General features: G+C 52.9%; 2 protein-coding genes across 2 annotated transcripts; both read left to right on the top strand.

The window, feature by feature from the left end:
* Nucleotides 1–3,893: 3,893 nt before the first annotated feature.
* On the top strand, nucleotides 3,894–4,196 carry LOC134524699 (feather keratin Cos1-1/Cos1-3/Cos2-1-like). Its single transcript, XM_063354892.1, has one exon. The coding sequence runs from the start codon at nucleotides 3,894–3,896 to the stop codon at nucleotides 4,194–4,196; it is 303 nt and encodes a 100-aa protein (XP_063210962.1).
* Nucleotides 4,197–19,011: 14,815 nt separating this feature from the next.
* Nucleotides 19,012–19,314, top strand: LOC134524698 (feather keratin Cos2-3-like). Its single transcript, XM_063354890.1, has one exon. It carries the CDS (start codon nucleotides 19,012–19,014, stop codon nucleotides 19,312–19,314), a length of 303 nt encoding a protein of 100 aa, XP_063210960.1.
* The last annotated feature ends 201 nt before the right edge of the window (nucleotides 19,315–19,515 follow it).

The following is a 19,515-nucleotide window of genomic DNA, read 5'->3' as shown; positions in this document are numbered from 1 at the left end:
CGGGTGTGGGTGTCTGAAGGCATGAGAGAAGGCAGGGAGTGAAGTTGAAATTTATGCATGCGGAGATTAGATAAAAGTCAGGTGGGTGGGTGGGTGGATGGATGGCGAGAGAGGACCAGGAGAGGAAGTGTGTGTTACAGCAAAGGATAGACGACAATCTTCAGGGCAATAAGAACTGCAGAATGCACAGGGGAAGGAGAGGGTGCATGCAAAAATAGACATGCAAAGGTGAATGCAAAGCAGGTCTACCGATCGAAACGGTGAGGACATCGGGAAAATAGCAAGAGGAGGCTCGGAGGCATAAAAGATGGCAGAGAGCCAGGAGTGGGAAAGAGAGGCTGAAGAAGGAGAGGGAAGAGTTGGCGCTGGGCACCCCGGGGAACACGCCGGGCACAGCCCTGGACCCATCCACTACCGCCAGCCCCACGCACCCAGCAGCAGCGCGGCCAGCCCCGACAGCCCTGCGCCCCGGCACCGCCGCATCCCGCCGCTCCGCCGCCCACACCTCGCTGCCCCCCGCCAGCCCCGGCTCTCTGCTCCGGCCGCTCCGCCTCCTCTCCACCGCCTCCTCTCCTCTCCGCCGCCGCCAGCTCCGCCCCGGAGCTCAGCTCTGTGCCGGCGCCGCTCGGGGGCTCACCTGGGCTCAGAGCGCTCAGGGGCTCTCCCCGGCACGGGGAGCACTTTGCCCAACTGGGAAATGGACTCTCCCTGTCCTCCATGGGTGGGCAGGGGTCAGGGAGGGCAGGGGTGGTGGGGAATCCCAGTGTCAGAATGTAGGTGAGAAGAGATCTTCAGAGGTCATCTAGACCAACACCTGCATTGAACAGTTCCCATTATTGATTCCCATTATATCAGGCCACTCCAGGATGGAGATTGCAGAAACCCTCAGGGAAATCTATTCCTGTCCTCAATTCTTTTAGCCCATTACTGAATTTGAGCTCGACATGCGCCAGCTGCTGTCCATTGCCTCTACTCCTGCCATTGGGTGCTTCCAGAGTCTAGGCCACCTTCTCGGTTTCCTTGAAACAGGTACTTCATGGACCTGCTGGGAACAATTTGGCTTACAGAGATCAGTGTCCTGCCTCTTCCCTGTACTTGGGCGTCATCCCCAAACTTGCAGGAAGTGCTGACCTTCCCACTACTGTACATGAAAACATTAGGAAGTGTTGGTGCTACTGCTGATCCCTGTGGGACCCCACAAGGTCGTGTCTGCCAGCTGGGCTTTGCACCACTGCTCACAACTCTTTCTGACCGACATTCCACTCTTACCTTACCATCCTCTTATTGAGCCCAATTACCTCCAGTTAGGTCATAAAAAGGACAGGAGAGGCTGTCAGAGGTCCTGCTATACTCTAGATACTCATCTCCACTGCCTTTTCTTGTCCACAGTGCCCATCACCTCCTGAGAAAGCAATGAGCTTTGCCCTCAACTACACTAGAGTCTCGACTCAGAAGCAGCTCCACAGAGAGGGAAGTCATCCCTGGCTGAGCTGTCCCAGCAGAGCTCCCTGGCGATGAGCTCACCAAAGTACATGAAAGGGAAGGGGGAAGCCTTGGCTACACTGTCTCCTGGTTGGGCCTGAGTCCAGGAAGACAAACATTCAGGAGGGGAGATGGGCTCAGGAACTCCATACACCCTTGACACCCCGTGTCGGAAAGAGGGTCCCTTTTGGAAACCCCTGTGGAACAGCACTAGGCTTTGGTGGATGTGACCTCAAATCTAATGTCTGTACCCTCCTGCGGCAGTTGCTGGGCACTCAGACTGAGATTCCAGTGTGGGACATGAAGGTCCTTGTAGGCTGTAAGACCAAAGCAGTTGTCAGCCCTTTGGCTTTCCCTGTGCAAGCCACAGGGTCTGTCCTTCCACTCACAGCACAGCGATGTCAGGCTTCATGTTCCTTTCATTCAGGACCTGTTTGATCCAAGGTCTCAGCCCCTGCCTGACATGGCATCAGGTCAATGTGCTGAACAAGCCCATTTGATATTGACATGGACATGAGAGAGGACCGTGTCCCACCCCAGACACCACCGACACTAGTGTTCATTATGGGCATGAACATCAAAGCTGTCATCAGTTCTTTGGCTTCTCCTATGAAATCCACAGAGTCTGTTCTTCCAATCACAGCGCAGTGATATCAGACTCTGTGTTCCTTTCATTCAGGACCTGTTTGGGAAAAGGTCTCAGCCCCTGCCGGGCACAGCACCACGCCTGTGAAGAGCACAAGTACGTTTGGCATTGGCTTGGGCATGAGAGAGGGCTATGTCCCATCCCAGACACAGTCAACAGTGCTTTGGAAGCAGATCCACTCAGGGATGGCCAGCACATGGTGGACAAGATCCCTCATCCTTTCTCCTTGCCCAGAAAGCAATCCCCATCCTTTTGAACTCTCTAATACTGGGGAAAGGAACTGTGTCCTGGCCTGGAGAGGCAGGGAGTGGGGACTGCCAACCCTGCTGAGGAGCTCCCAATATTGCTAATATGAATTAAACTAAGGAGTCAAACAGGAGTGAAACTGTTCTTGTTCTTGTTCACCACTCAGCTGCACTCAGGTGCCTTCTGAATCTGGGAATCTGCTGCTCTCTGGTGCTCATGGAGAGAGCAACAGAGAATGTCCCTGTCATGAGCAGCATATTGCTTCTTGAGGAGGGACACACAAGGACACACATGCACACACGGTCTCATGCAGGCCACCTTGAAATTATACACTAATTTGTGATTCCACATTCATCCACGCTAACACAGCTGCTCGTAAAGCACAGATGAGAAGAACAGATGCAGGAACACACCCAGGTGTGGATCCTGCTGACAACACCTGGGGACAACTGTGGCAGGGTTAGGGCATTTGGGAAAGGACAAGGCCCCAGGCATTCCTATGTCTTTACTTGTGTACTCACAGACTGCACAGAGTGGGGACGAGTCAAAACAGGCCACAGTTTTTTCCTGAAGACAGTGTTAGGCAGGATGGGGTCAAAAACCTAACAGCACAACGCACACACCTGGGGAGGCAACAACAAGTGACCACCGGGGTGAGCTGAGGAGGGAACGAAAGAGATGGAAGTGTCACTTCCTCATGTGCGGGAGCACTTGGGCTGCCAGCAGAGGACGGCTGGAGCTTCTTCCAGAGAACGACACCAAACAGCTCCACTGAAGTGACCCAGGCTGGTGTCACTTGCCTCCTCTGGACCCACTCAGCACTTGAACTGAGTCTTCTGCCTACACTGCTGCGTTCCTGCCCTGGAAATCCTGGGGCCTTTCATCCCAGTGATCACAGGAAACTTTGATTGAGGAATGGGTATGGTACAACTCTGGAAATTAAAAGGCAGCAGTGCAGGAGACCAAAGCACAGCCCATATCATTAGCTGTGATGGTTTGCATTCAAGATGAGCTTGTGCAAAAATTGTTACCTCTGCAAAGGGTGCCTCTGGTGCTGCGGCAATGAAGGGCAGGTATAAAAGCCAGCCCAAGTCCCTGCTCTCTCCTCCACTTCTCTGGCCTCCTTCTCCTTGGGAACCAGGTGAGTCTGAAGCTCCTTCTCCTCCTCTTCCAAAGTGATATGTCTCCTCGATGGACCTCTCAGCTGGTATTGCCTCTCTTCTTTTCTGTGTCCTGGAGCTCCCTGTCATGCTAGAGGGAAGTGTGGGGAAGTTCTGCAAAGAGAGTAGCTGGGATGTAGCTGTGGTGGCCCTGGTTTACAAATTACGAGACCCTCCATGGGCCAGGCTCCAATTTGTAGACCATTGATAACAATGTGGCTCCTTAACACAGCTTCCATCTCTCCACTCAGTAGTGGCCTTAGATCCTTTGTGACAGGGTAACCAGGCTGCTTCTCACCCACCCTTGTGCTCTCTTTCCTCCCTGCTTCTCTGCCAGGTGCACCTCTACCCTTAGAGACATGTCCTGCTACAACCAGTGCCTGCCCTGCCGGCCCTGTGGCCCAACACCTCTGGCCAACAGCTGCAATGAGCCCTGTGTCAGGCAGTGCCAAAACTCCACCGTCATCATCGAGCCCTCTCCCGTGGTGGTGACCCTGCCTGGCCCCATCCTCAGCTCCTTCCCACAGAACACCGTTGTGGGATCCTCCACCTCCGCTGCCGTTGGCAGCATCCTCAGCTGTGATGGAGTGCCCATCACCTCTGCGTGCTGTGACCTCTCTGGCATTACCAGCCGCTACTGTGGAAGAAGGTCCCTCCTCTGATAAAGATTATAGGAAAGCCCCAAGAAGAGGCTCCCTGAGGAACTCAGAACACGGTGCTGGGCAGCGGATTGATCTTTTGAATGTTGTTTTCAACACAGCGGAATGGCTTTGCCTTTCTCTCCCTTTTCCTTGTTTGCTTTGGATCCCCTTGTCCCCCTAATGCCAGCCTGCTAGGGACTGTCTGTCTCATCTCCTTCTGTGGGCCAGGATGACAGACATGATGTGGGAACTTCTCCATAGCCAAGGACAGCAGACTCACAGCTGCCCTTGGGGCCCCACGCATTGGTGGCCTCCATGTGGAATGACTTTGTTTCCCTCTTTTGAATCATTAAAGTTCTGTTGCATTCAAGCCTGGCCTCTATGTGGTCCTTCCCTCTAGGGACACTGCCTGGCTTCCAAAGGAGAAGGGATGGAAGGGATTGAGAGCACAAGGAGACCCGTTTCCATTCTCAGAGGAGTGGGAGGTTGGGACAGCTTGCAGGGGCTTCTCTTTTGGGAACCATCCCTTGGAGCTGAGGAAGGCATCCCGGGCTGTTCTGCTGCCAATGAGCATCAGGCGTTGCCCTGCTCTGCCTCTGCTCATGGATGCCCAGAAAGGCAGGAGGCCCTGAGGGGGCAGCAGCCCTATGAGCTCTTGAGGAAGGGTGTTCCTCTTGCTATGGCCGGAGCTGTGCTGGGGTGGTTGGGTAGTGGGTGTGGAGTTCCAGAAGATGATTGGCTCCGCAGAATAGCAGGAGTGGTAATGCAGGGAACAGGCTTTGGGGTGACCTCCTTCCTCCATCACCAAATCTCGGGCCATGGCCTGGAGGCATCAGCAGGGAAAAGTCACTCATTCTGCTGAATGAATTGAGGCTGGAAACTGGAGCTAAACCTGTGGGAACTGTGGGCAGTCAGCACAGAAATGGGGACAGTGAAACGGTGTATTTCTGAGGGAGATCAAATTGCTCTCATAAAGAGCATGCAGGGGAATGAGAAGATCACGTCCCACTTGGTTTACTGCGCACCCAGGCACATGCACCAGTTCAGTCATCTGCCACCCCTCCTCCTGGACATGGCTTTTGCTGGCACTTCTGCCAACAAGGATGTCATCACATTCAGTATTGGTGAGGTCACCCTCTGCTGCTTCCACTTCATCCTCACTTCTCTACAGGTGCAGAGCAAGAATCATCCTGTGGCTCTGCTGTGCAGAAGGCAGGCACTGAGCTGACTCAACCCGTGCTTCCCATTTCACTGCTGTGGCCAGTTTCTATGGCACGTGTGTCTCCACGTACATGGGAGCCCCCTCCAAAGGGTCGCTAGGCAGAGCAGTGGCTCTTCTTTGCATCATTCTTACTCCCCTGCTCAACCCCTTGGTTTCCACCCTAAGAAACAAGGATGGGAAAGCTGCTCGTAGTTTTTCACATGCAATAAACAACTGGCAGAGTTGTGGCGTTTGACAGTTGAAATGATGAATGGAACTGTTTCCTTTGAAGAAAATGCTCTAAAACTCAACGGACCAAAATGGAGCAACGCTTCTGTGAATGGGATCTGCTCAGTGTTCCCAGCGTCTCGAGGGATGTAAGGTTACCTGTATTATCATCTCTTTCTTTCTAGTCCTGGCACTAATAAATGACATTTTTAAGGAATGCTTTGAAAAGGCAGAGTGCCTTTCTTACTGGGATCAGTTATTATAATTTCAGGTGTTCCAGCCTCATTGTTTGCAGCCTGTGGGGAGTCTGGCTTGTCCCAGGTGTGCCACACTCTGCTGCCCTGTGAATACTGATCACTGAGGCACCAGTGACTTTACAGAGCTGGGACTGGTCCCACACCCCGACGGCACCCTTAGGGAGATCACTTATGACAGTTGGCACCTGTGCTTCTGCCAGTGTATATAAGGAATTGGCTTCTGACTCATCTTTGCAGATTCCTTGTAGAACTGCTTATGGTGATAGGACTCTGGCCAATAGATTGATCATTTGGTTGTCGTTTGTTGGGGGTTTTCTTTCGTTTTTTTTTTTTTTTTTTTTTTTTTTTTAACTCTAAGCATAGGCAAGTGTTTAACTTGCCTCAAATGGTACAATAAAAATTCCCCAACAGCACACATATTTGTGCGTGTCCATGCCTGTGAGTGTGCATAGCTTCGTCTGCCTATGGGTGTGCATGTGTGTGCACCCATGAGGCTATGTCAAAGGTCTTGCTAAAGTCACGGCACACCCCAGGCAGTGCCCCTCCCCTTCCCACAGTGCCTGTCAACTCCTCATGGAAAGCAATGAGGTTGGTGAGGCATCATTTGCCCTCAGTAAAACCATGTCAGCTGCTCCCAATCCCCTTCTTGCCTTTCATGCATTTAGAGAAGGTTCCTGAGAATATTGTCTCCATCTTCCTTCCAGGGTCTGGGTAGATACTGTCCAGTCAGCTCCTTGAATGCCCTTGGATGCATCCCAAGTGATCCCATGAACTTGTGTATGTCCAAATGGTAGTACGAGCTCCTTAATTCCTTATTCTTCTACTGTGGGTGCTGCTTCATTCCCATAGAGTCTGTGGGGAGGGTGAGGGATATGGTAGCCCTGAGAAGAAGCCATACCAGTAAAAGCTGAGGAGAAAGAGACATCGAGTACATGTCACTTGTCTCCAGATCCACTTCCTTACCAAGTAATGAGCCCAAATTTACTTAGCCATCCTGTTGCTGCCAATAGGCCCAGAAATACCTTTCTTGATTCCCTTCACATCTCTTGCAATTTTCCACTCCAGCTGTGCTTTTAAATCCATTTTGCAGAGGATCATCCTTGTGCTCTGAGGAGGCTCTCCTTGAAGGTTAGCCAGCTCCTCTGGGACCTCCCTGCCTTGGGGAAGTTTCCCAGGGCATTGTGCCAAGCCGGTCGGTTCCTTACCACTACAAGATGCGCTCTTCTGAAGTCCATTGCAGTAGTCGTCTTGTTTGCCTTGGTCAGTTCTCTGAGGATCTTAAATTCCACAGTCTCCTGGTCACTGCACCTGAAATGTAAAACCTTAAAGGCTCCTGCTGTGGGCCCAAGTCACTGTAGCCTGGCATCTCCCTCTCGGGGACTGGAGCCTGCAGCTCCCAAGGGGATGATGACAGTTACACGTCAGGGGCACCCAATGTTCCTGTTGTCAACAGCAATGCAGCCTTTCCCTGGACTGTGCTGTTGTACTAGGGTAGACCATGTGCTTGCCCAGGGGACAGGACCCTGGCTAGCAAAGGCATTTAGAGGTCACAGGTGTGACTATGTGAAGCTTGGAGAGGGACTGTCTGTAAAGCAGAGGGCTGTGCTGAGTGTCTCCCTTAACCCAGCAGAGTGAGGGACAATGCCTGTCCCTGTGTGGGGAGCTTCTGCAGCAGCTACTGTTCATGGAGATGTTTCCCTTGAGGAGCCACCTCTATGCACAGGGACAAAAGGGAAAGAAAATCCCTCTGGGGGAAGAGAGCAGTGCTCAGGCACTCATTTGTGACTGAGCAGATCCAGGACACTTGCTACCAAAAGTGCCAGTTCATCACAGCAGATGAGGTGGAGGAACTGACCAGCTCCCACTAGAATGTTTAACGCCCCCAGCGAGAACAGGGGAATGAAGACCCATGGATGCCCCATGCTGGGATCTGCCTAGGAGAAGAAAAGGCACAGCATCTCTTTACATCAACCGCCATGGCCAATGTTCAAGAGGGAAATAACAAAATGGAACCAGCTTTAAGGTGTCTCCATCTTGAGACAAGACAAACCCAGTGGGTGTCGTGGAGGATGGATGTGCCTGCGGTTATTAATAGCGGTGAAGATAAACAAATGGCTAATATATAAATGCAATGGTTCAAGTGTGTGCTGTTTAATCAGACAGCAGAACTTCCAAAGCATTGGCAATAAGAAGACTGTGCCTTCATGTAGTGTGGTATGGGAATATTTAAGGCCATGGTTGCATAAATTGATGTGTGGAACGGACCCCCGAGGGCACTTCCCCTGCGTGTACAGGGGAAGCAGCGCTGCAAGGGCACACCTGACAGCCCCTTCCCCCACCCTCAGCCTTGCACAGACACATCTCCTCCATCCCCTGGGCTCTTCCACAGCCAAGGAAGCTCCCTGCACCGGGGTGTCACGCACTGCACAGAGGTACAAGGCACTGTCAAAGAGCCCGACTTCCTCCAGCTGCAGGAGGCTGTATTTCTCCATGGTGTTCAGCACGGTGGTGAGACGGCCACTGGGCTTGCGGCCAGCAGTTGCCTGATAACAGACCAGCTGGGGACCTTGGCCTTTCCTCTGCTGGTACCAGACCAAGCCATAATAGCTGGAAGTCTGGTAGGTTCATGTTATTTGAAAGTTGTCTCCCTGCTTCACTGTGACTTGTCCTTCTTGCTGGGTGACAGTGACCTGGCCCATGGTGCCTGGAAGAAAGCGAAGGTCAGCAGCTCAGCAGGGAAGGGCTCTGGGAAACAAACCAGGAGTGGAAGCAAGACCCAGGCAGAGAAGGCTGCCTCTCCCTTGTCCTGTAGGAAAATCCTGAGTTCTGGGGACATCCAGGTGGAGAGGAGTTTTGGGCAGCAGCTCGGAGCTCTGAGCCCAGTGTGGAGCTTGAGAAGAGCTGTGCAGTGTCCCTGCTCCTCCTCCCAAGTCCTGTTCCTCCTCCCTGCTCCTAGTGCCCAGAGAACCAGGGAACAGCCTAACCTTTGTGTGCTGGGACCAGCACAACTCCAGCATGTTGAGGCATCTATGGAGCTATGGCAAAAAGATTCATCCTGTTTCACTATGCCTGTCATCTCCAAGAGTTCCTAGCTCCCTGATGAGCGGCAATGCTGAGATGAATGGTAGAAAGAGAGATCCCTGGCTGTGTAAACAGACAGGAGAAAACTGGAAGGCTCGTCAGGCATGTGCCAGCCAGGAGGCATAATGGGATGCCCTGGTAATGCCAGTGGGATGAGAGCATAAATGTCCTCCAGGCAGTGTTGACAAGTTCTGCCAATTTGCATTGGAAAGGGAAAATGTGAGAGTGCTCTCATGCAAAAATGAGAGCTGAGATCTCCTGTGGTGACAGCATGCGGATCAGGAGCGAAAGTCAGAGAGAAAGGCATGAAGGTGAGAGAAAAGCAGGTATCTCTCTTCTTTCTTTTCATATCCAAAAGAAAGAGGATCTTGAGAGAACAGGTTGAAATCCAAAAATGTGAGTCAATATTTCCCAGCATTTTTTTCTAGTTAAGGAGTAGTTCTCTGCATGATCCTGATCAACCTGGCAAGCCTTGGGAGAAGAAGGATGCATTTATAGAAAGCCAGGACTTACCCAGCAGTTGCCCCAGGAAGGCCGTGAGGATGAGAGATCTGACTTGCATGTTGAGACCAACCCACCTGTTTGTGGAGTGAGAGAGAGTCAGAAAACCCCCTCCCAGACCCGAGATAACAGAGCTGCTGGAAACAACGCTGTTGGGGGAGCAAAGGTTCTGGGTTTCTCCTTCCTCCAACAGCAACACCTGTGGCTCCCTCAGCCAGTGGCATTCTCAGCATTTCCCCATGAAGAGTTCCTGGGGAATCTGGGGGTCCCAGTGGTGGAAAGGGACTCGCTCTGTTCCAGCGAGCTCACAGTGGAGTCCTCCCCAGTTAGGACAGGAACCATCCAGCAGCCCGGGGCTTCTGGCTGTGTCCAGTTCTGGTAGGACAACCCACAGTATGAGCAAGGAACCTGGCTCCAGAACTGCTGTGTAGATGCAACAAACCCAGAGATATCAAGGACAACAGACTCCTACACTAGGGTAAAGTGTAAGGGACCAGGAGGGAACAGAACTAGGCATGAGTGGGTCACCTGCGCTCCCAGGGAGCACATGGGACACCCATTGGAGTGCTGCACTGTGAGGGATGGGGATAGGGCAGCCCCGCACCCACAGCTGAAAGGGCATGTGAAGGGGTGGGGGTACTGCAGGTGGGGACCCCTACTCCCACCCCCTTGCCACAGGAACTCCAGAGTGATCCCATGCACCACTCATGGCAGAGAGAACCAACCGCTCATTGTCGTTAAGTTAACCTGACCTGAGTAGGCCCAGACCTGTGCTGTGCTGAGCTGTATATATCACTTGGCAAACTTGGCAACGCTGCCACAAACACGTCCTTGTCTTGATCTAGGAGTGAAGCACTGTGCTTTCATATAAATGCCCTTTTGCTGAACAGTAGAAATTGGGAGCGGTTTATTTCTAAGGAAATGCCATGAAAACTCCAGAGATGACAATGCCTAAGATGAATCTCAGCATGGGCAGGATTTGCACTATGCGCTAAGTCCCAACTCGATCTCCACCTCAGGCTCCATAACTCAGGGTTCCCAGCATTTGAAGGGGCATAACATCACACATTCTATCCCCTTTTACCTTCTGGTACTATCTCCAGCTCATGGTATTTTAGTCAAGACTCTGGAGGCAGACACCCATTCCTAGTGGGATCTATCTACAGCCATGCTGCGCCTTCATCATCAAAAAACTCCACAATTCCAAATTTTCAGTAGGAATTTCCCCTGTTCCAGATCATGTCCATTGCCTTTCGCTCTGTCACTGTGCTCAAGAAGTGTCTGGCTCCATCTGGCTTTTCATGCTCCAGTCATGTCTTAGGAACAGGTCTCTCTTAAGCTTCTCTTTTGAACGCTGAAGAAGGCCAGTTCTAGTCTAGGAGGCTGCAGGCTGTTTTCCTGCTTTTTGCTCCTCCTGGAGGTCACAACCAGCCCAACCAGCCCCAGCATGGGAGCAGGGTCCATGGTGACCTGCTCCTGCCATGCAGTGCCCAGCCGGAGACAGGGGCCTGCAACCACCTGAAGAAAGACCCATTTGTAGCCACTCATGTGGTCTCTGTTCCTCCGTAGTGTCTGAAAAGAGGTAGAACCAGGAACAGACAAGACACACCCAGGAACAGTATCTGTGTCTCTTTTGCTACAGGAGTATTCTCTCCCTTCTCCCTAGGCCATGGATGAAGCCCTTCAAGGGAAATGTCTCTGGGAACAGCACCTGCTGTAACCATCCCACCCACAGTCAGACAAAACACCTCTCTCTGGCTGGAGGACATCCAGCACAGCCCTCTGCTTCACAGACATCTACTGCCCATCCCTTCAGGTATAACGGTCTGCCCCTTTGCCTGAAGACAACACCCTCCAGAAGGGTGAGAAGAGAGGATCATCTTATAAACTCAGGGATGTTTCCACCTTCAGGGGGATCAAACACCTTATGGGATTCCACTTCCAGCTCTGGAACCCTCAGCACAAGAAGGACATGGACCTGTGGGAGCAGATCCAGAGGAGGGACACAAAGATGATCCGATGGCTGGAGCACGTCTCCTATGAAGACCGGTTGAGAGATTTGGGGTTTTTCAGCCTGGAGAAGAGAAGGCTCCAGGAAGACCTTATAGCGGCCTTCCAGTACCTGAAGGGGGCCTACAAGAAAGCTGGGGAGAGACTCTTTGCAAGGGCATGTAGCAATAGGACAAAGGGCAATGGTTTTAAGCTAGAGCAGGGTAGGTTTAGATTTGACATGAGGAAGAAGTTCTTTACAATGAGGGTGGTGAGACACTGGAACTGGTTGCCCAGAGCAGTGGTGGAGGCCCCATCCCTGGAGACATTCAAGGCCAGGCTTGATGAGGCTCTGAGCAACCTGATCTAGTTGAAGATGTCCCCGCTTCCTGCAGGGGGGTTGGACTAGATGACCTTCAAAGATCCCTTCCAACCCAACACATTCTATGATTCTGTGAAGTGGAAAAGTTTTTTTCTAGTTTGTGGAAGACATGGGATATTTCGGAGAAGCAGCAGAGACAGGGAAAGGGAAGAATCAAGGCAATTTGGCCAGGAGCAAACACGGGAAGACAGAGACAGCAATAAGAGGGGCCAATCCCATGTGACCATGTATCAGATGCATGTGCTGGCCTGGCCATGCCTGTTGCTCTGCCTTGTTTGTCACCTGCCAGGAGATCCCTGGGAACACAGTTATCAAGTCCAGTTGGGACAGAGAGCAGGGCTGATCCTTCCCTCTGTGACTCAGAAGCCTCTGCCCAGAGGTTTGACCACCTCTGTCAGCTGCTCGAGCCACACAGGGTTCCCCGGGGACTGGCTGGAGGTTAGAGGACTCCTGCCAGCTCTCACTCCCCTCAGCCCTCCAGCCCCTTAGGGCAACTCAGTAAATCCCGTTCTGACTCACTCCTCCAGGAGGAACCTGGCATGCCTTGAGGCTGTGCTCAGTGTGTCCAGGACAAGTGTTTACCCTTCCTCCTGGGCACCAACTGCAAATGTGCTGAATCCTGTCAAAGAAGCTCGTGGTCTCACCACTGAGCCCCTGTGGGGAGTGCTTGAAGGTGCCTCTGACCTCAACATGCCCTTCTCCTGCTGCTGGGGAGCTTCAACTCCTGACCCCATGGGTTGACTTTGTAACACTAGCAGGAACATTTGGGCAGGAGTGTGAAATTCGGTAGCTGGCAGACTCAGTTTTCCATTCTATATATCTGAGCTTTTAAAGAGTAAAAGAATGTGAAACCTGTAATAAATAAAATCATGTTTGTTAATCAAATCAGGCTTTCTTAAAGGCTGGTGAAAAATTACAATGTTTCGACTCTTCACATACTTAAATCGCAGGCATCCAGTGTGCTATCTGGTGCGCTTTGACACCTCAAGGCCTAAATCACAGGCATCTGGTGTGCTTTAACACTTCAAAGGGAAGAGCTAAGTTGTGCGATAAGCTGAAAAGAGTCTCCCCAAGGACACTGATCAAGATGAGGAGCCTTCAGCCTCACGACCACCAGGAGGCGGGACAAGACCGACCCCTGTGGAATAATTACTAAATTGGCCAAGAATACAAAAATACAGCATTGTTCACACATTAAGGAAAGTCATAAAATCAAGAGGCTTCTGAGGTAGAATACAGCCGCAGCTAGCACACGAAGAATGCAACACTTGTGATTCCCTGTACAAGGTTGTCTGCGAAACTACACGAGGGATGGAACGGAACACGCTTGTTCCGTGGCATTCCCTTGTGACGAATAGCAGATATGGGGACGAGATGGTACTACGGAACTGATAAGCGGCCTACACGCTACCCGAGCCAACATTTCGTCGAATGTTGATGAAATGCTGTCCTGTTGTGCGAACTTTGCTCACCACAATGTACCAAAACACACCTCCATCCCGGAGGCTATCCGCCCCTGAGGTGTGAACACTCCTCCTTGAATACATTAATCATAATAAAAGTACGTATGACTAAAGTCACTCAAACTCCACTTTGAAGATAAAAAAATAATATAAAAATAGCCCAAGAGAGAGGGAATGTCAGGGAAGACACCATCGCGAAGAATTCCACCGCTGATTTCCGGGATCAGTCGACGGGCTGAGCCTTTCTTCCCCCCCACAGGGACGCCTTTGGGTAAGACTTCAATTACACCGAGCGCTTTCTCGGGGACTTAGAAATTTCTCTAGAGAATCTCTACCCTACATTTATAGCCAGGCTGTATCGTTTATAATTTTGTCGCGCGTTTGTATACTTAGCAATATCTTTATTTGCACGTGCTTTGCAGACAGTGTATTTATCACCGGCAATCCAAAAGAACCTGTATATCTGTTGTTTAAATAAACTGCACTGTTTAAGTAGCTAGCCGTTTCGCTTTCTCACTGAACGCGACCAAAACTTGAGAGAGGCCGTGCTAGTTCAGGAGCACGACTAGACTGAAGGTGCAGTCCACTATTAGTGTATCCAAATCGTAGTAGTTTAATACATATTAAACGCGATTGGACTGATAGTGCTGAATTGGGCATCACTCAGAATTTAAACCTAGCCGCACCTAGCCTCCCACCTCGGTGAGGAGTGTTAGAACGCAAGGGGGTTTATCTTCTGCCAAAACCGCTTGGCCCCGTTTCACGCAACAACCCCCTAGCAACACGTCGCTCAGACACAGAATATACCAGGATTGACACATATACGGGAACCAGAAGAGTATATAATCAGCTACTTTCGGGAAGTGGGTGTGCGCCGTTGGCGGAGCAAAGACTCCCCGGCCACCCAGCGCTGTTTTGCTTGCTGCCGCTTGCTTAATAAACTAATTTGATTAATTGGACTGGTTCCTGTCAATTATTGGGCCACAATCTATAACAAACCCTTTCTGGCTGTCCTTTTCTAAGGCAGGTTTGGCATTGGCAACTGCGCCCTGGAGTCCCCGTGGTTGCAGAGCAGACAAAAGCAGCTGCTCAGGGTTCCCTCGGCATCCTCGTGGGGAACGTCAAGAGGCCGAGAAGAGGCCCCGTTTGTTCCATGTCAGCAGTGGGCGGTCCATGCGGCAGGAGCAAGGGCTGGGCGGCTGCCCGTGGGCAGGTGGATCTCTGCCGCCCGCAGCCCTTTGCAGAGCAGAAAGGCGCTGCTCCTGGCCGGGCGCCAGCGGGGCCGGCGGCTGCCATCGCTCCTTGCCGGACCCCGCCGGACACGGCCAGCGCTCCGGGTACCATTCCTGCCCCGGCGGTGGCGGCAGTGTGGCGGGGGATTTCTCTGTGCGTCCCACTGGGTGTACGGGATTGCCACTGCCGGGGCCGGGGCCGGTCGGGCGAGGGAAGCGGACCGGGGCGAGGGGCCGGTTGGGGCCGTTTGGGGCGAGGCGGCCCCGGCGGGCGGAGCGGCAGCGCCTCCTGGCGAGCCCGCGCGGGGCTGTCCCCCCGGCCCCGACACACACGCCTGGCCCCGCCCGCGACGGTTCCTGCCCGGCCGCAGCCCCAGCTCCTCTCCCCGTGGGAGACCCACGGCACAGTAATACACGGCTGCGTCCCTGCGCCGGGGCCGGGCGAGCCACAGGGCGCTGGAGCGGCGGTCTGCCGACACCCACAGCCGCCCCGGCGGGTCCCGCAGCTCTTTGGAGTCTTTGTGAGTGCTCAGGAGCAATGCAGGGCCTCGTCCCGGGAGCTGACAGTACCAGTAGATGAACTCCATGGTCTGTATATTGGGGTGCGAGCAAGTGATGTTGATTTCAGTGCCCTCGGTGGTCTCTGCCGACAGCTCCTGCAGCACCTGGGCTCTGCCCACAGCCACTGCCGAGAAAGAGAAGGAAAGGCCAAAAATCAAGAATGGTCGCCCAGCTCTGATGGCTCTTTTCCCCAAGAAATCGTTACAAAGGGTGGAAGTGAGACAGAGACAGACTGGCACAACTGGGGACAGGGAGCTCATCAACAGGGATGGAGAGTGATCCTGGCATGTGTGGAACAAGGGGAGCAGTCTGGGAGGGAAATTGCAAATGATGCATGGAGAGACAGAAGGAAAGTCAGGTGCATGGATGGATGGATGAATGATGAGAGGCAGAAGGACAGGAAAGGTGAGTGTGTTACAGTGAAGGATGGAGGGATGAATTCAGAAGTATAAAAGGTGAATGCACAGGGGGATGAGTGGATGTATGGCACGATGCAGAAATCAAACTTGTGCCTACATATATGAGAGAAGCAGAGGGTAAGAAGAGAAAGGGACCTCAGGGAGCAGGAAGAGGGGTTAGGGATGGTAGTTGCATGGAGAGATGGGTCAGAAGATCAGCGAGGGAAGAGAGGAAGAGTAGAGAGGTAGAGGGGTTCTTAGAGTGAAGGAGAGAGGGCTATATTGAGGGCAATAAGTACTGCTGAATGCACAGGGGAGGGAGAGGGTGCATGAAAAATCAGGCGTGCATGCAAGGAGGCTTGTACCAATAGAGGTGGTGACGAAAGAGGGAGGAGAAGAATAGGAAGACTCGGAGGGTTTTTAAAGGGGCACAAAAGATGTCAGACGCAGGAGGGGGAAGGAGAGGCTGAAGAAGGAGAGGGAAGAGTTGGCGCTGGGCTCCCCGGGGAACACGCCGGGCACAGCCCTGGACCCATCCACTACCGCCAGCCCCACGCACCCAGCAGCAGCGCAGCCAGCCCTGCCAGCCCTGTGCCCTGGCACTGCCGCATCCTGCTGCTCCGCCATCCGCCCCTCGCTGCCCCCCGCCAGCCCCGGCTCTCTGCTCCAGCCACTCCGCCTCCTCTCAACCGCCTCCTCTCCTCTCCGCCACCGCCAGCTCCGCCCCAGAGCTCAGCTCTGTGCCGGCGCTGCTCAGGGACTCCGCACGAATACCACTTTGCCCAACTGGGAAATGGACTCTCCCTGTCCTCCAGCAAGAAGAAGCCTGCACAGCGCCAGCTGCAGCCTGGCGCAGCAGTGGGGCCTTGGCACAGCAGATGGTCCAGCTTCCCATATGAAATCCTACAGATTTCTCCCTGTGCTAGGTGATGTCCATTGACGCTACTCAGTCACTTAGCACTTCCAGTGTCTTCGTCCTTTGTCTCTTTTCTCTCTGATCAAGTAGTTGTAGAAAGCAAGGAGGTCTCCCCTGAGCCTTCGCTTTTCCGAGATGGTCAGGCCCAGTTCTCTCAGGCTCTCCTCGCACGTCATGTTTGCCCGCCCCCTATCTACTTTGGTGGCCTTTGTTGGACTTGCTTCAGTAGGTCAATATCCTTCTTGGAAGAGGGCACCTCAGCCTGGAGGCAGTGCTCCAGATGTGGTCTCACATGGGCCAGAGGGGCAGGGTCACCTTCCTGGACCTGTGGGCTACGCTTTGACTAATCCAGCTCAGGATGCACTTGACCTTTGCTGCAAGGGCACACTGTGGTCTTACGTTCAGCTTGCTGTCCTTATACCCCACATCCTTTTCTATGGATCTGCTTCCTAGGCAGCCAGCTCCCAGCTTACGTGAGTGCATGGGCTGGTTCCTCCATCAGATACAAAACATTGCCCTTGCACTTTTTGGCCTTCATGAGGCTCCAGTCAGCCCATTTCTCCATAGGCACAACTCTTTGAGCCTGGTAGTCCAGCCAATTTTCCACCCATTTTATCATCCTCTTAATGAACCCATTCATCTCCAATTTGGTCATAAAGAAGAATGGGAGAGGGTATCAAAGTTCCTTCTGAACTCCAGGTACCCATATCCCCTGCCCTTGCCCTCTCCACAGTGCCTGTTACCTCCTGAGAAAGCAATGCACTTGGCCCTTGGCTTCATGTTCTTTTCATTCAGTACCTGTTTGGGACACACTCTCAGGCCTTGCCTGACACAGCACCAGGCCAATGAGCTGAACAACTCCGTTGGGCCTTAGCTTGGGCATGAGAGGGGCCCTGTGTCCTAACCCAGATATCCCTGACACGGTATTGGAAGCAGATCCACTCAGGGATGGCCAGCACATGGTGGGCAGGATTTCTCAGCCTTCACCTTGCCCAGAAAGCAATCCCCATCCTTTGAACTCTCTAGCACTGGGGAGAGCAGCTGTGTCCTGGCCTGGAGAGGCAGGGAGCGGGGACTGCCGGCCATGCTGAGGTACTCCTGATATTGTCACACTCAATTGAACTAAGGATCCGAAGTGGAGTGGAACCATCCTTGTTGTGGCATGAAATGGGCAGCAGCAGAGTGTCAGCTGTGGAGAGGCAGAAGAAGGAGATCTCAGAAGGCAGGGGCTGCATTTCAGTGCCTCTTCCCTGGACGCATCTCCAGCAGGCTGGTGCCATCACCACTCAGCTGCGCTCGGGCTCCTAATCCTGGGAACCTGCTGCTCTGTGGTGCTCATGGAGAGAGCAGGGGAGATTGTCCTCACTATGACCTGCACATTCCCTCCTGAGGAGGGACAACAAGGACATATACACACACTCACACAGGCTTATGCACACTGGTGTGGAATCATAAACAAATTTGTGCTCCCGTATCCATTCACAAAAAGCTGGCTGCACTCAAAAGCACACAAGATGGAAACACATAAAAATGCACTGTGGGCTCTGCTGAGGACATCTGGGGACAACCACAGCAAGGCTAGGGCATTCTGGGATAGTACAAGGCCCCTGGCATGCCCATGGTGTCTTTGATGTACTCACAGACTGCAAGGAGACAGTCAAAACTGGCCAGTTTCCTGAGGGCAGTGTGAGGCAGGATGTTGTCATAACCTAGCAGCACAACGCACACAGCTGGGAAGGCAACATCAAGTGACCGTTGGGGTGAGCTGAGGAGGGAGGGCAAGAGAAGGATGTGGCACTTCCTCATGCACAGGAGCCCATGGGTGTCTAGGTGAGGACGGCTGGAGCTTCTTTCTCAGAACGACACTTCAAACAGCCCCAACAGAGTGGCCTATGTTGAGGCGTCTTTCCTGCCCTGGAACCATACAGCACTTGAGCTGACTCTTCTGTCCACACTGCTGCATTCCTGCCCTGGAAATCCTGGGGCCTTTCATCCCACTGATCACCGGAAGCCTTCACTGGGGAATGGGGAATGTGCGTGAAACAACTCTGGAAATGAAAAGGCAGCAGTGTTGGAAACCAAAGCACAGCCCATATCATTAGCTGTGATGGTTTGCATTCAAGATGAGCTTGTGCAAAAATTGTTACCTCTGCAAAGGATGCCTCTGGTGCTGTGGCAATGAAGGGCAGGTATAAAAGCCAGCCCAAGTCCCTGCTCTCTCCTCCACTTCTCTGGCCTCCTTCTCCTTGGGAACCAGGTGAGTCTGCAGCTCCTTCTCCTTCTTTTCCTAAGTGAGGTCTCTCCTTGATGGACATATCAGCTGATATTGTCTGTGGCCTGTGCTGGGGCTTGGATGTTCTTGTCAGAGGGGCGAGCGTCTGCTTAGTGAGAGGCTGGGACGTGGCAGAGGTATCTTTTGGTTTATGCACTAGGGAAGATCCTCCATGGTCCAGGCTGCTCTTTGTAGGGCAATAAGGACCATGGGGCTCTGGGCTGAGCTTTGAGCTCCCCACTCGGTAGTGGCCTTAGATTCTTTGTGACAGGGAAACAAGGCTGCTTCTCATTCACCCTTGTGCTCTTCACTGTCTGTATTCTCTCTCCCAGGTGCACCTCCAAACCCTTATAGAATGTCCTGCTACAACCAGTGCCTGCCCTGCCGGCCCTGTGGCCCCACCCCACTGGCCAACAGCTGCAATGAGCCCTGTGTCAGGCAGTGCCAGAACTCTTCTGTTGTCATCCAGCCCTCCCCCGTGGTGGTGACCCTGCCTGGCCCCATCCTCAGCTCCTTCCCACAGAACACCGTTGTGGGATCCTCCACCTCCGCTGCTGTTGGCAGCATCCTCAGCTGTGATGGAGTGCCCATCACCTCTGGGTGCTGTGACCTCTCTGGCATTTCCAGCCGCTACTGCGGCAGAAGGTCCCTCCTCTGATAAAGATGCTGGGAAAGACCCAGGGAGATTCCCTGAGGAACTCAGAACATCATGCTGGGCAAAGGATCAGGATTTGGGATGTGTTTGCAGTGTAGCTGAACGGCTTTGTCCTTCTTTCATTTTCCTTGCTTCGTTCAATTCCCCTTGGCAGCAAGGTCCCACCAAGACGTGCCTGGTGGGGATCATCTTTCTCCTCTCCTT

The sequence above is a fragment of the Chroicocephalus ridibundus genome, chromosome 17 (genome assembly GCF_963924245.1).
Source record: "Chroicocephalus ridibundus chromosome 17, bChrRid1.1, whole genome shotgun sequence".
NCBI classification, from domain to species: Eukaryota; Metazoa; Chordata; class Aves; order Charadriiformes; family Laridae; genus Chroicocephalus; species Chroicocephalus ridibundus.
This window is presented reverse-complemented; position numbering and strand designations above follow the sequence as displayed.